This window comes from Lepidochelys olivacea, assembly GCF_965140295.1.
Source record: "Lepidochelys olivacea isolate rLepOli2 genome assembly, chromosome: 3".
NCBI classification, from domain to species: domain Eukaryota; kingdom Metazoa; phylum Chordata; order Testudines; family Cheloniidae; genus Lepidochelys; species Lepidochelys olivacea.
Genome location: NC_140413.1, coordinates 3,098,248 through 3,114,744, shown reverse-complemented (window position 1 = coordinate 3,114,744; position 16,497 = coordinate 3,098,248). Strand labels below are relative to the sequence as shown.

Genomic DNA, 16,497 nt, shown 5'->3' with positions numbered 1-16,497 from the left:
AAATAAAATGAGGAGCAATGCTGTTCATCTGGGCTCCTGAGTGCGCTCCCACCTCCCTACACAGCTCCTCATGGCCACAGTGCAGGCTAGAGCAGGGGTGCCAAAATCCAGGCTGGTCGCTGTGTCCTCCTGGGCTGCACAGCCTCTGACTCCACGCCCTCACTTCCAGGATGGACGTTTCCAGCCTTCCCTGGTGCTATGAATACCCTGAAAACGTAAATCTGGTGCACAGTGATAGTGCAGGGCCTTCCTGGGGACCCAGGTGTGAGTCCTCCTCCACCCCCACTCTCCCTGAGTGGACAAAACACTTGAAACAGCAGCATCAACTGGCTCCTTGCTGATAGTCTGAGGTGGAGGAGGTAGGGCAGGAGATGCAGCAGGGAGGGAGGAAGAGGAGAAACAGAGGGCGAAACAGTGCTGGTCCTACTGTGAGTGAGCGATGCTGGATCTGACAGTCAGGCTATCTGCTAGGTTTGATTCCTGGGCAAACCCCTCATTGACATCCATGAGCGAGCAGCTGTGGCCTCAGGGACCATGAAGTCCGAAGCCCTATTGCCACAATTCAGAACGTAACTCAGCCCTCTCCCCCAACCGAGTTTAATATCCTCAGTCTAAGAGGACGAGCACGCGGTTGGGATTCAGGAGGCCCTGTGTTCTGAACCTGCCACCAAACAGGGCTGCAGTGCAGAACGCACCTTAGGCTTGCTTCCACTCGCTTCCTTTCCTCCAGGCATGGCTCGTGTTCGCTACCCTGACATCACAGCACTACGGCTACGGCTACACTTACTACGCTACAGCGGCTCAGCTGCAGGTGTGTTCCTTTGCCACTTCAGTGTCGGCACTCCAGCGAGGAGACTGTAGCCAGACAGCCAGCCCCCCCCCCCCCCTCAGACCAGCATTGCTGGAAACACAGGAGGAAGCAGGAACAGGGCACTTAACATATATTCCAGCACAGCCTTTGAAGCTGTGAAAGCACAGGTGTGCTGCTACAATGTGCCTCTGGGAACAGATACAAGGATTAAGCTCACAGCAGGCAGAGGCCCTGTGACAGACATGGCTCTTAGCCCCAACTAAATAGCGTGATGCACACACACCAACATCCTAGGTGGGAAAATATTTACCCTGATAAAAGAAATGTCCAGTAGTCGAAACTTACTGTTTCTCTCCCTTGCAAGTGTAAACTACTCTTGCAAAAGCTGGCGTCACCCCGACAGACCAGCCTCAATTTGGCATAAGAAAGGAGAAAGAGAATAAAGGAGTACAGAGGTATAAGTAGGGGACCTACAGCACCATGATTTTTGAGTGCTTTTCACTATCTATCTGCTGGTCAGATAAGTGACAGCCTCCCAAGGCTTCTGCAGCTAAGAGGGTCCCTACGCCTTGTCCCTTATTCGTCTTTCTGCGGAATTGAGTGACCGATCCTGGCTTGGCACCGCTGGAATCGAGAGATGCAAGGAGGGTAAGAAGCACCCACACCTGATCTCCTATCTTTAGTGTACACATATTTTGAAATAGAGCTCTATACTTTGTTTTCTTTGGGATTGTGGCTTCAGTTTTGTAACTTGTTTGTGTGTGTAACATCTCTACATTTAAATAAGTAGGCACTAGCAATTTTGTAACCACATGATTAGAATCTAGCTTAATAAATTTTGGTAACCATTTATGCATAAGCCTGACTTGTTTTCTCTGGTTTACTGTAAAGCAGCCAACACAATTAAAGAACCTCAGCCGTTTTGGCTCTAAAGCCTGGCCATTAGGTGAGAGTACTAAGAGCCTAGCATTGAGTTGTGCCGCCTCCACGGGGCAAACTCTTGGGGCACCTGTCAGTCAATCCTGGCTGCCCGCTGCGAAGGAGCTCTGAGCTCTAGCAGTTAAAGTCACGGGTGTGGAGAGGCTCTTAGTGCTGCCATTGGGGCATCCGTCAGCCTAGCCCGGGCTGCCCGCCGCGAAGGGACAGTGCGTCCTAGCGGTTAAAGTCACGGATGGTATAAACGGGCATAGCTGGCACCTCACCAAACATCCTTGGCCGTCGGCTAACAGAGACGTAATCCCTCGCTGTACCTAAGCCACCCGACCGAGAAGCGGCAGCTAGGTTAATGGAAGAATTCTCCCATCAACCTAGTACTGTTTACACTGGGGGTTAGATCTCTCAGGGAGGGGGGGATTTTTTCACACTCCTGAGAGATGTAGCTATACCGAAGTAACTTTTCAGTGCAGACCAGCCTTCAGTCCACTCATGGAGCTTTCCCTAGCGTTCAGTAGACCAACCTTGGTCTACGCTGAAACTTCACATCAGCTTAGCGACGTTTCTTCTGTCGACCTAGCTGCCGCTTCTCGGGGAGATGGAGAGCAGAACCCTTCCCCATGGGCACTGTCGACACTGAAGCGGTACAACAGTGCAGTGCAGCCCCATTTTAAACATAGACAGCCCACGGCCTTCAGTGCAGGAGACTGGACTAGGAGATCTATCAAGAGCCCTACTTTTCTCTGACTCTCTAGATCTGGCAAGATAGCGTAAGGCTTTAACAGCTCAAGAGGAAGTCAGCAGGGAAAGTCAGCTTACCCTGGTCCTGCCTGTCCACAAAGGAGAAGAAAGGGTCGTTAGTCACCGTGGTGGTTGTGATCGATAAGCAACAGTAGTCACCTTCACGCATAGTATCGCTGGCTATTGGTGCCCTCTGAACGCTTCACATGTAATATATGGCCCTTCATTATGACTGAAGGCAGGTCTCTTCTCAGTGCAGTGTACACAGCACACACCAAAAGGAGCCAAGGACATCCTGTTTGCCTTTTATCAATGCTAGGTTTGGATCAGGACAGTTCTACCTGTGGTAAGCATAGGAATTTCCTTCCCCAGTTCTCATGATGTTCCACAGCATATTTTATCATCCTTCTCATAAAGTACGTACTGGGCCACAGATAAGTTATTTCAGATATGGGAACCCTAAACCAGATTTTTTCATGAAGTTGATGGATTTCCACTTCATATGGCTAAATGGAGTGCAAAACCTAAACTGGATCCTGTGCCTGAGCTGGGCCGTCACTTAAAAACGTCTTCAACTTGTTGACAGGCAAAAAAAATCACCCTTTGCAATCTGCATGTGTTCTTTAGTAACTGAAGGTAGAACAGAAAGAAACTATTAGAAACCTTGCATTAGTAGAATACTTTAGTAGCATGCAGCAGATAAGTGCTTTTAACAGATTTGGGAACACAGAATCACAGAAATGTAGCCCTGGAAGGGTCTCCCCACTCCCCGCATGCTGAGATTGGACCAAGTGTACCTAGACCATCCCCAACACGTGTTTGTCTAACTGGTTCTTAAAAGCCTCCAATGATGGGGATCCCATAACTTCCACTGGTGACCTGTTCCAGTACTTAACTATCCTCATAGTCAGAAAGTGTTTCCTTGTACCTAACCTCAATCTCTTGCTGCAGATTACTTCTTATCCTACTGAGAACAATTGATCACTGTCTTCCTTATAATAGCCCTTAACCTATTTGAAGACTTCCAGTCCCCCATTAGGCATGGTCTACACTGTGGGGTGAGGAGCAAAATCGATCTAAGTGACGTAACTTCAGCTACATGAATAATGTAGCTGAAGTCGACGTACTTAGATCTACTCACCGCAGTGTTTTCACTGCAGTGAAATCGACTGCTGATGCTCCCCTGTCGACGAGCAAGCACTCAGCGGTCGATTTAATGTGTCTATACTAGACATGATAGATAAATCGACCCCCACTGGATGGATCACTGCGCACCGATCCGGCAGGTAGCATAGACAAGCCCTTATAGTCTTCTTTTCTCAAGAAGAAACTCCCAGGGTTTTTTGTTTTGAACTTTTCTTCATAGGTCAGGTTTTCTAAACCTATCATTTTTGCTGCTCCTCAGGACTCTTTTAAAAGGTGGTGCCTAACGCTGGACAGAATACCCCAGATGAGTAGAGCTGAACAATCACCCATCGTGGCTTATGCAACACTCCTGTTAATGCACTCCAGATGATTAGCCTTTTCTGCCACTGCAGCACAGTTGGCTCACATTCAACATGTGCAACGCTTCCCATGTTCATGTTCTATGTCGCACTTCCTTTGCACAAGCCTGGCAGGAAACGGGACTTCTTGCTAGTCTCTCACTGACCAAGGTCAGTCCCATTCAGAGATTAAGGGACTGATTATTTTCTTGGTGTTAATTTTGTGGTATTAGGATTTTAATAGTAATTCTAACCATGAGCTGCAAGGAGCGGTGAATGATGTGAACCTTCGCTGTCCTTATCCACTGTCCCTTCTGGTGCTTACCACACCTGTGTATTCACAAGATTGAGGCTTGTAAAATGTGAGCTCAAGCGCTTAGGGGGCAGTCTGAATCTATGCTTTTTAAAAAAAGCAATTGGTCTCAACTTTTACCTCCATCACCTTTCCTGAACTGAAAGGTTAAAACATCCATTAACAGTTATGCCATTGTAAACTCAACTATTTCTTAAAGGTATAGATCTGAGAGCTATAAGCACTTCACAACAGCTTGTGCTGTGCAGGCCCAGAAGGGCAAGTGGTCCCTTATGTACCAAATCTATTTATAATAGCAGCAATAAGACATCAGCCGTGAATTTCAGGATGGTGATTGCATTTCTTCAGATGCCCAAATTTCCTGACCAGATGAAGTGTGCCAGTCGATAACCACGGCCTGTCAGCTCATCGCTAAAGGACACAGTAGGACAAAACTGCATTGGTGGTGATTTTGCTGCTACAGATAGCTATATGCATCCCTTCCTGTGTCAATACAGGATTGGGTAACATTACTTCTTCCTGCAACAAGGGACTAGTGTGCAGTCAGTATGCACCCCACTGTCTGCTAAAAAACTCATAATCACAGCCCACTCACCCATGAGGTAGGCAAAACAAGGTCTTAAGAAACCTTTACTAGGACCTACCACATCACAAATACAAGTTTAGAAAAGCTGATTTTATTTGTTCTTGGTAAAAGCAAGAATGGGAGAGAGAATGATGGTATATGTTATACAATTTGATGCAGTACAGGGTATAAAGGAATGTGTTTTAAATAAAAAGCCAATAAGTGTGGAATAGCAATGTATTTATTCCTATGCTTACCATTTATTTTTGTTTAATCTTTTAGATATTCTAGACATTATAATCAAGGCTGGATGTTTCTTCACAGCCATGACTTCCAGAGCAAGAAGCTTGGCTTTTAGTATTATCAGACTTTGAGGTCTTTGTTGCATTGGCCATCCTGCTACTCAGTACGGGTTATTTTGTTTGCTTTAAAAACATTAAGATGTTTTTAAACAATTGTAAAATAGATACAAGTTAAATTGGTAATGGAAACTGAAAATTACAACTCTTGCCATTTTTGCTCTGTCAAAAAGGTAGCAGTCACTATTTCTCAGATAGCTGATTACATTCAAGACATCTTCACTGGCATTAGTTCATAGCATGCAGCTGACCTAAATACACATCCGGTTAATTAGCGCTAGTTCAGGCCACGGCACATTTCAGAATCCAGATGACTCCATCACTGCATGAAAAAAGCACATGGAAGCTCCTTTTAGGCGGTTTGTTTTCTACACAGGCCTTAGGAGTCATTCAACACACAAGGGGAAGGATGTGTCTTCTAAGTATCAGTACAAGAATTGCTAGAAAGCAGTAATATAAAATTACTGCAAATACTTCAGTGGAGTTCGCACTAAGTTACAACTATTTTAGAAAGCGGGATTCTTCAGCATAGTGGATAGACTCCAGGAGATATTGCCCAGCTATGGTTACTTTCAGTCAAACTGATTGATATGGCCGTGAAAAAAAGCGAATGCAGTCTTGGGATGCATCAGGAGAGGTATTTCCAGTAGGGATAAGGAGGTTTTAGTACCGTTACACAAGGCACTGGTGAGACCTCTCCTGGAATATTGTGTGCAGTTCTGGTCTCCCATGTTTAAGAAGGATGAATTCAAACTGGAACAGGTACAGAGAAGGGCTACTAGGATGATCCAAGGAATGGAAAACTTGTCTTATGAAAGGAGACTCAAGGAGCTTGGCTTGTTTAGCCTAACTAAAAGAAGGTTGAGGGGAGATATGATTGCTCCCTATGAATATATCAGAGGGATAAATACCGGAGAGGGAGAGGAATTATTTAAGCTCAGTACCAATGTGGACACAAGAACAAATGGATATAAACTGGCCACCAAGAAGTTTAGACTAGAAATTAGACGAAGGTTTCTAACCATCAGAGGAGTGAAGTTTTGGAATAGCCTTCCAAGGGAAGCAGTGGGGGCAAAAGATCTATCTGGCTTTAAGATTAAACTCGATAAGTTTATGGAGGAGATGGTATGATGGGATAACATGGTTTTGGTAGTTAAATATTTATGGTAAGTAGGCCCAATGGTCTGTGATGGGATATTAGATGGTGTGGGATCTGAGTTACCCAGGAAAGAATTTTCTGTAGTATCTGGCTGGTGAATCTTGCCCATATGCTCAGGGTTTAGCTGATCGCCATATTTGGAGTCGGGAAGGAATTTTCCTCCAGGGCAGATTGGAAGAGGCCCTGGAGGTTTTTTGCCTTCCTCTGTAGCACGGGGCATGGGTCACTCGCCGGAGGATTCTCTGCTCCTTGAAGTCTTTAAACCATGATTTGAGGACTTCAATAGCTCAGACATAGGTGAGAGGTTTTTCGCAGGAGCAGTGGGTGAAATTCTGTGACCTGCGTTGTGCAGGAGGTCAGACTAGATGATCATAATGGTCCCTTCTGACCTAAATATTTATTAATCTATGAATTGTTTCTTTGGCAGAAGCATTTACAGGGGATGCTTTCCCCCTCTTTTCAAACCAACATGGAGTGTCTTGTACTCCACAAGTAAATGAAAGCCAAGCCACACAGTTGGAAATCATGTTTTATATGAACAGAAATAGACCATCTAGAAATATTTCAGTTTATTTAACTTGTTAAGTAGAATATGAAATTGAATTTGTAGCTAGTTGTATCAGAGAGAGTGGACTGTTCTCTAACTGCTCTGTGTTTAATGAACACAGCTTCTACAAAGGATCCCAACAGACTTACAGAGGTGGGGTTAAGTCCCATTAAGCAAATAAAGACCCCATGTTTTAAACAGACCATACAAAAATTGATGTATACTCCATTTTCCCTTTTTTGATAACGTTAGAAAGTGCAAATTTAACAAAAAGGTAGCCATATTCTGTCTATTTACAATGCTGATCAATATGCTTAATACATGAGAAACAAAAACAGTGTCAATTTATCACCTAGAGCCCCAGTTTCTTGCCTTTTCCCCAGCAGCCACTCAACTGGGCAGGGTTAATGAGTACAGAGGAGAGAAACTGCCAGAACAGAGAGGACAAGGGAGACACATCAGTAAAGTTACTAAACTGATAGCAGGTCAAAACAAGAATCTGAACGTTAAAAGACTCATTTCATTAAAGTCAAGTCAGGGTAATTTGCTGATTTCACTATTTAGTGGAGGAAGATCAAGCAACCAAGTGCACAAAGGTCAGGCCAAGCCAGTCAGATTCAGAAAAGCAGATTTGGGGGGGGTTCTACTAGAAACTTTCATGTGCTCTTTGCTGGAGAATCCTCCTTCACTGTTTATATGCAAGCCAGCTGGATGTTAAAATGCTCTCCTTAACAAGGCACCCAATTGTACATGAGCAGTCTAAATTAGCCTGGGGTCCTTCAACTCTCTTCTCCACTAGAAATGGATGAAGCCATTCAATAGTTCAGCACAGGTGTCTTTTTGGGAAAATAGCAAAGCTAGCATACCCTGATCTACAGATCAAGCATGAAAGCAAAGCAGAAAAGCAAGTTAAATACCCATGGGGGTACAAAAACACAGGGATACCAATTCTATCTCCCTGCATGAGTCACATTCTGTTTTCCAACAGGATTAAATGATGAGCTCAAGAATGACCACGATGAAGAACAAATTAAAAATTCTTTATGACAACAAATTAACACCGGAAAAAGTGGAAATTGTAGGAGAAGCAATAATTCAAACACAACTGCCAACTTTTGTTTTTTGTTTTTAAAAAAAGACTAGTTTACTTAACCTTTTGGTAGGCTACCAAATGCCCTGTTTGAGCAGCTAATAGAGACTTTAAGTTCATATTAACTGTTGTCAGTTTGGGAACTGCATGTTATATTCACACACACAGAAAGACAACCAACCACATCACCCTCCATCAAAAACTAGTGCATGCAAATACCTGATCCATATCATAAAACCCATAGGCTATGCAGGAGGACAGAGGGGGGAGATACTAGTGAACGGACATTGGCTAGAGGGAAATTAGTAGGCATAACATTTTGCCTTGAAAGCTAAATTAGTGCTTTGTATTAACTTTGGCAAACATACCAGGTTGCCATCTTTTAATTAACACATGACACCATGAAGAAAAGCAAATAAAAGCAGCATGCAGGCAAAAGGAAAAGTTGCCAGTGAGAAAAAATGGCAGCAGGAACAGTTCTGAATGGCCAGGTCACCATAAAGGAGACTCAGCAGATAAATTTAAGATATTTGCACCATCCTTCGTCCTCTATTCACTACAACAATCACAGTAAAGCAACCACAAAAGAGTTTAATATTTTAAAATGGTCACGTGTGGATGGTACGTCTCCTGCACATGCTTCCACCAGAAAAAAAAAAGTTCCTTTCCACATAAGGCACAGGACAAAATAAACCCCATTTACATACTCAAGGCGAAAATGAGTTTTTTTCCTGGCTTTTTTGCTGATGCACGTCTATAGAATATGGTGACTCAAGCACATTATCCATAACAGAAAATTCCACTGTTGTACAAATTAAAGTGTTAATTCTAACTTTTATTCTTATACAATTTGCAGAATAGAGTTGAAATGATTGCTATAAGTTTTAATGTCAAGAATGGGACTATAATACAACCAAAATGTAGTGGTGAGTTGAGCAGATACATTAAAAAAAGTCAGACATGATTTTTCTATACATTTTGTTGAGAAAATTATAGTCAGCAAGCTGTCCTAAATGGAAGAACAAAGGGAGGCTGGAGCTTTGTTAAGATGAGGAATGAAACATTCATTTAAGGTTAAAAGTGGGCAGAGTGGTTTATTTTGCAGCGAGAAAAAACAAAAGGGGTGGTGGATGGCGATTGGTGATCTAGGAGAACGTTCAGCAACACTTGTTCTTCCAGCCTGTCACCCCTCCTCCACTGCTGATATCTACATTTTCACTGTTGGGCTCTTTTACAGGGGTCTGCAATGAAACAAGCCAAAGACACACTAATTACATTCTGAAGAGATGCAAACATTCAGCACTGAAGAGAGAGAAGCATGCAAAAGGACAATGTTTATTTTGGTGATAACATGCCCATAAATTAGATGTGGTTCTAAATTTGTGGAGATTTGGAGTCAAACTTTGTAGCTGAGCTGAACCAGTCCTATCATATCTGAAACCCATCTCTGGAATTTGGAACAAACTTTGCAGTTTGGGCCCATCACTAAAATAAACCTAAATTTGCTTCTAGACGTTGCTTTTGGGACTTATACTGGGGCTTTGCTTATCCTACCAACAAGTCACATAATACACTAAGAAGCCATTCAGGCAATTATCTTAGAACAGATTTAGCTGGGGAATTAAGTATCACCTATGTGGGCTGTTCTAAAAATTCTTTGGTGTCAGAATAATCTACATACAGAGAAGGGCTCTTTTAGTGTGTTTTGGTCAGCAACTTAGACAAGTTGCCTCTTGTTTGGCTACCATTTAGGCAAGTCAGTCTCCCCAGCAGCTAAGACTTAATATTTTTAGCATAAGCAGTTTGCTCAGATCACACAAAACCACTTACAACAGAAACATATCTGCTCTTCGTTTTCAATTCTTTCTTGAGCAGTTATCTACCATAGGGTTCCACCCCCCAATCACGTGCACTTTTTAAAAAAAACACCATCTTACACATTTGCCTTGCTTTCCAGTTTTCAGTAACAAGTCTAGTGATTGGAACATATTTTCTGTTAAGTACTTGCATTATCAGCCAGGAGTTTGCTTTTAAGTTGCTTTGTAAGCCAAATTCTGAGACAGTAAGACACCCATGTTTGCTTGCATCATACGATGCAAACTTGGTTAGACCTCACTGAAACTTTAAGCTCAAGTGGTTTTGCTCAGATGCTAATTTCTATTTTCAGCTGCTTAGAACCTGATCTAAGTGATCCATTAGCATGCTGATGTATTGCAGGATAGCAGCTATGTTTCTTTCTTTTTCTCCTTTACCACAATACCCCTCCAGAGCTACAAAAATATCCCCAGTTTCAGACTGAGACAAATCTAGAACGGCTGAGTGTCTTCCCCAAAACAATGTTAGCATTTAACGGTTCCTATTTCCCAGCAATGCCTGATTTATTGCAATAAATGTGCAATCTAAGACAAAATGAAGCATCCAAAGTTCCCCTGATTGTACAGCACGTCTGCAAAACTTGTAGATTCTCGTTTTCCAATTGGAATCTACACCACTTCAGCTAAATTCTCAGGTCTTGCTAGTTTTGATTTGTATTTGATATTTTAAGTAATGTTGGCTTTTTCAATAAGCAGTCGAGAAAAATTCCGTGGGCACTTACCTTTCGAAGAATGTCTTCTGCTAATGTGAGGAATGCCTTCTCAATGTTTATATTTGCTTTTGCACTAGTTTCGAAAAACCTAATACCATGCTCCCTCGCAATCTAAACCAAAAGAGGCAAGAAGATTAGCATTAGAAAGCCTTACATGCACAGTTTATACATTGGTGCTCAATGACAACTATGGTTAATAACCAGTTTGCTGTAGCAGGTGTAATATTTGTTTCAGTACAACAGACAGGAGTGCAAGGATACTAGTCAGTCAAACTGAGATGATACTGGTAAAATAGTCTAATGCTTGGTGAGGACAAAACAGTTTTACTGAGGTACACAGAAGTAGGTATTCAGACATGATGAATTATAAACAGTTACAAAATCTAATACATGCCACCAACCTACGTCATATGGTATAAATGACTGAAGGAAAAGGATTTGCAGAAGAATGTTAGAAACTAAACAGAGGAAACAGACTGACTAGCTGAGTTCGCATTACTGGCAGACTAGCCTAAATGGTAGATGTTCACAATACTACTCCAGAAAAGATTTTCCTGGGTTTACAAGTCATTAGCAAGTCCAATATTAGTCATATTACTCTTTGGCAGGTCTTACAATGGAGTTTAAGTTCTCTAGTAATATAACCCCTGAAACAGCTTCAGTTTTATAATGGCCGTTTGGCCGATTCCATACTTTTCACCTTTGCACATTGGGGAAGGTCTCAGTGACACGCTTTTCTTTGCGAACTAGTTCTTGCTTGACACTCACCTGTTCTCCTTTTGCTTTAAGTACAACTCTCTTTTCTTCCATGTCACACTTGTTGCCTAACAGCATCCTCTCCACATCTTCATTGGCATGCTAAAACAGGAACAAGCAATAGCTCGTTATATATGTTTTCACATCTGCTAAAAGATACCATGCATATATCTTGTTCACCTTTGTATTAACTTGTCTTTTTGGTATTCTGGTTCGATTTATATAGAAGTGGATGGCCCATCATCTTTGGTGGAGCTTGGCAGGACTGTGCTAAGCAGCATGTTCCCTAAGGGGAAGCTCTGCACAAAAGAGCCCATACTCTGAAAGTGGGATATGGCAGAAAAAGCCTACAACTTTAAGGCAAGCCCGCCACCTCCAGCAGAAGTCAATTTTTCCCCTGGTCTTTCTCTGCCTGTAGTCTGTGATTTGAAAAGCCTCCTTTCATAAAAAGGACCAAATGGTGTTTGGCAGTCTGCATTCTTCTAGTTAAAGACATTAACCTACTGAATGCTTAAGTTACACTCAGTTACCCAAGGAAACAATCAACTTCCTGCCCAACTAAGAAGATTTAATGTCTGCTGGCTTAGAACATTTAGTCCTGTTTTCATAAAGGCCAAAACACTAAGGACAGAAAAGACTGGTTGCCAACACAGGGGTTGCCAACACAGATAACCAAGCTTTCACGCACTGGAATCACTGATTTTGATGTAACTTTCTCAGGATATGTCTGCACTATGGAGAAAATACTGGCTATACCTGCCTGGCCCCATGGTATAGATGCAGCCTACACTGAGAGAAGGGGTTTTTCTGTCACTGTAGAAATATCATCTCCCTGAATGAAGTTAGCCCTCTCCTGTTGGCATAGCTGTACTGGTCAGGGACTTTTTTCCCCCCACACCCCTGACTGATACAGCTATGCCAACAATACCCCAGTGTAGATCAGACCTAAGCATTTCTAGACTCCCTTGCACATTGTTATGGTGCAGACAGTACCTTGTTTAAGAACTGTGTTTAAAAAAGGTCAACCACTGCAAAGCTAAATAGCCGAGTGGTTAGCAGGAAATGCCTCCAGCTAAGTTCTGACAGCTCTTCTTGAGTTATTTGGTAGGGTGATCGTGTAAATATAGGGCTGGGTGAACAGTTCAATTATCCAAACCCAATCTGTAAAAAAGCATTTAGTTTCCATTCAGCAGCTAGAAACCCATTTACACAGTGATCTTGGAATACTTTGACGAAATGAACACACTAAAATGGGAAATCTGGCACTGGAGATTGAGTACAGTGGATGGATCTTGTTCTTTAGCATTGTCTGAGAAAAGGAAATGAGAATTTCTAGCACCACTGAATCTGAAGAGCACAATGAATATGTTAATCTTATTCTAGGTGTCAGCTTTGTATCTCATACTGGTCTGCATTTGCTGATACATGCACACAAGCTGCTCATCTGAATCCTGCTTCATAGGGCGGGTGCTGGTTTCACTACAACCCTGTAATGCGGCACAAAGGGTAGCAAGAAAAGAAAAATGGAGTGTTACACCATTGCTCAAACTGCAAATAAAAATATAGAAACGGATGTGCAGAAAAGGAGTTTTATAATGCACAACATTTTAATTAAACTGACTGCTTTACTGGATGTCTAGGGAACAATTTCAAAGCCTACAATATCGAATATGAGAGCACTTTTCTGGCCAGTCTGACAAGACAATTACCTGTTCATCTGGAACAGAAGAGAGCCTTAAAACATTTGTTCATTAACATCTGCTTACAAAGGAAGCCCTCCCTACTTACACTACAGTAACCAATAATTGTGACAAACTTGTATCTCTGGAAGACCTCATGGACCAATAGAACAAAGCATCAGTTAGTGGAGAATTTGTAATCTGAATTTACTTCTGTTTCAACAGTCTTAAGGAATACTCCCTTCGAATGGATGGTAAGTAGGATTAGTAGATATTTATTACCATAAATAACTAACAAACCAAAAGTCTACATAATCTGGTTTTCCTGCCTAAAGCAGTGGCCCAAACCAGTTGTTTCACAAGGAGCCCTGCCTGACCAGGATCAACTCAGTTTTGGATTTTTTGGAAGAGTACTTAGATGGCAAGAAGGAAAGATCAAAGAAACATGCACTGAAAACATTGACCATTGAGAGACAGTGCTATTTCTCATACAGTGTTTACACAACAGACATCTTTGAAGTACAACCAGACTCCAAAGTACAACACCAGAGACTTAGATAAACTAACTTCTACTAGCCAAGGTGAAAAACATGTGCACCGTGCCACCTTGCTTTTTGGAAGGCACAAGTTAGTCTGTCATGTACTTTATGTGCTAACTTAAGAACATAAGAACGGCCATACTGGGTCAGACCAAAGGTCCATCCAGTCCAGTATCCTGTCTGCTGACAGCGGCCAATGCCAGGTGCCCCAGAGGCAGTGAACCTAACAGGTAATGATAAAGTGATCTCTCTCCTGCCACCCATCTCCACCCTCTGACAAACAGAGGCTAGGGACACCATTCCTTACCCATCCTGGCTATAGCCATTAATGGACTTAACCTCCATGAATTTATCCAGTTTTCTTTTAAACCCTGCTATAATCCTAGCCTTCACAACCCCCTCAGGCAATGAATTCCACAGGTTGACTGTGTGCTGTGTGAAGAACTTCCTTTTATTTGTTTTAAACCCTGCTGCCCATTAATTTCATTTGGTGGCCCCTGGTTCTTATATTATGGGAAGAAGTAAATAACTTTTCCTTATTCACTTTCTCCACATCACTCATGATTTTATAGACCTCTATCATATCCCCCTTTAGTCTCCTCTTTTCCAAGCTGAAAAGTCCTAGCCTCTAATCTCTCCTCATATGGGACCTTAAATTTAATAATTTAAGTTAATTGATTCCATCTCACTTTTTTCTTACACTTTTTCATTTCCCAGTTTCTCCATCACTCTCTTCTCTTATAATCAGGGCTTATGTATCCCACAATTCCAGGACTATGAAATTTGCTACAGAAGTGCACTCTTGCCACAACTGTGTTACAGAATGTAAGCTCTAGTTTAAAAATTTACTTTTCTAGTGCTCATTGATAGAAAAACCTTGAAAGCATTAACTGTTTAAACCAAAGCATTGTTATCTTCTTGAGTCGGCAGACCATCTGAAGCGTCAACTGCCGCATTTGTTTCATCTGGGTATTAACTATGAAACTGAAGATAGGAATGAAGTAGTTAAACCATATAAAGGCCATGTCTACACAACAAAGTTTTGCCACTGCAAATTACACTGGCACACAGTCACTACAGGTAGTTTATTGCTTGTGGGCATGCATACTTGGCTCCTTGCAGTGGTGCTACATGTACTCACCAGAAGTGTGTGTGTGTTGAAGCAGCGCAATGCATCATGGTTAGGTATCCATGTGTACAACCTGCCACCACTCAGTGTGATGTCTTTTGGGTAGTTTTGGCAATGCATGGTGCAACAGGATGGAGTCACGCAGTGGTGACTGGGACCAACTTCCCATATCTCTATCCATAGAATCATAGAATATCAGGGTTGGAAGGGACCTCAGGAGGTCATCTAGTCCCACCCCCTGCTCAAAGCAGGACCAATCCCCAATTAAATCATCCCAGCCAGGGCTTTGTCAAGCCTGACCTTAAAAATTTCTAAGGAAGGAGATTCAACCACCTCCCTGGGTAAGGCATTCCAGTGTTTTACCACCCTCCTAATGAAAAAAGTTTTTCCTAATATCCAACCTAAACCTCCCCCCCCCCCCTGCAACTTGAGACCATTACTCCTTGTCCTGTCCTCTTCCACCACTGAGAGTAGTCTAGAACCATCCTCTCTGGAACCACCTCTCAGGTAGTTGAAAGCAGCTATCAAATCCCCCCTCATTCTTCTCTTCTGCAGACTAAACAATCCCAGTTCCCTCAGCCTCTCCTCATAACTCATGTGTTCCAGACCCCTACTCATCTTTCTTGCCCTTCGCTGGACTCTCCAATTTTTCCACATCCTACTTGTAGTGTGGGGCCCAAAACTGGACACAGTACTCCAGATGAGGCCTCACCAATGTCAAATAGAGGGGAACAATCACGTCCCTCGATCTGCTGGCTATGCCCCTACTTATACATCCCAAAATGCCATTGGCCTTCTTGGCAACAAGGGCACACTGTTGACTCATATCCAGCTTCTTGTCCACTGTCACCCCTAGGTCCTTTTCCGCAGAACTGCTGCCTAGCCATTCGGTCCCTAGTCTGTAGCGGTGTATTGGATTCTTCCGTCTTAAGTGCAGGACCCTGCACTTATCCTTGTTGAACCTCAGATTTCTTTTGGCCAAATCCTCCAATTTGTCTAGGTCCCTCTGTATCCTATCCCTACCTGCCACCGTATCTACCACTCCTCCTAGTTTAGTATCATCCGCAAATTTGCCGAGAGTGCAATCCACACCATCCTCCAGATCATTTATGAAGATATTGAACAAAACTGGCCCCAGGACCGACCCTTGGGGCACTCCACTTGATACCGGCTGCCATCTAGACATTGAGCCATTGATCACTATCCGTTGAGCTTGACAATCTAGCCAACTTTCTACCCATCTTATAGTGCATTCATCCAGCCCATACTACTTTAACTTGCTGACAAGAATACTGTGAGAGACCGTGTCGAAAGCTTTGCTAAAGTCAAGAAACAATACATCCACTGCTTTCCCTTCATCCACAGAACCAGTAATCTCATTATAGAAGGCGATTGGATTAGTCAGGCATGACCTTCCCTTGGTGAATCCATGCTGACTGTTCCTGATGACTTTCCTCTCGGGTAAGTGCTTCAGGATTGATTTCTTGAGGACCTGCTCCATGATTTTTCCGGGGACTGAGGTGAGGCTGACTGGCCTGTAGTTCCCAGGATCCTCCTCCTTCCCTTTTTTAAAGATGGGCATTACATTAGCCTTTTTCCAGTCATCCGGGACTTCCCCCGATCACCACGAGTTTTCAAAGATAACGGCCAATGGCTCTGCAATCACAGCCGCCAACTCCTTTAGCACTCTCGGATGCAACGCATCCGGCCCCGTGGACTTGTGCACGTCCAGCTTTTCTAAATAGTCCCGAACCACTTCGTTCTCCACAGAGGACTGGCTACCTACTCCCCATGCTGTGTTGCCC

General features: G+C 43.0%; 1 protein-coding gene across 1 annotated transcript in view; it reads right to left on the bottom strand.

Moving 5' to 3' along the window:
* Positions 1-6,919: 6,919 nt before the first annotated feature.
* Positions 6,920-16,497, bottom strand: part of RAB10 (RAB10, member RAS oncogene family) — a 72,553-nt gene continuing 62,975 nt past the window's right edge. Inside the window, exons 4-6 of the mRNA XM_084624502.1 lie at positions 11,358-11,447; positions 10,599-10,700; positions 6,920-9,243 (exon numbers count right to left, since the gene is read on the bottom strand). Coding sequence (XP_084480628.1) covers positions 9,160-9,243; positions 10,599-10,700; positions 11,358-11,447 — 276 coding nt within the window. The 3' untranslated portion in view covers positions 6,920-9,159. The remainder of the gene's footprint in view (positions 9,244-10,598; positions 10,701-11,357; positions 11,448-16,497) is intronic.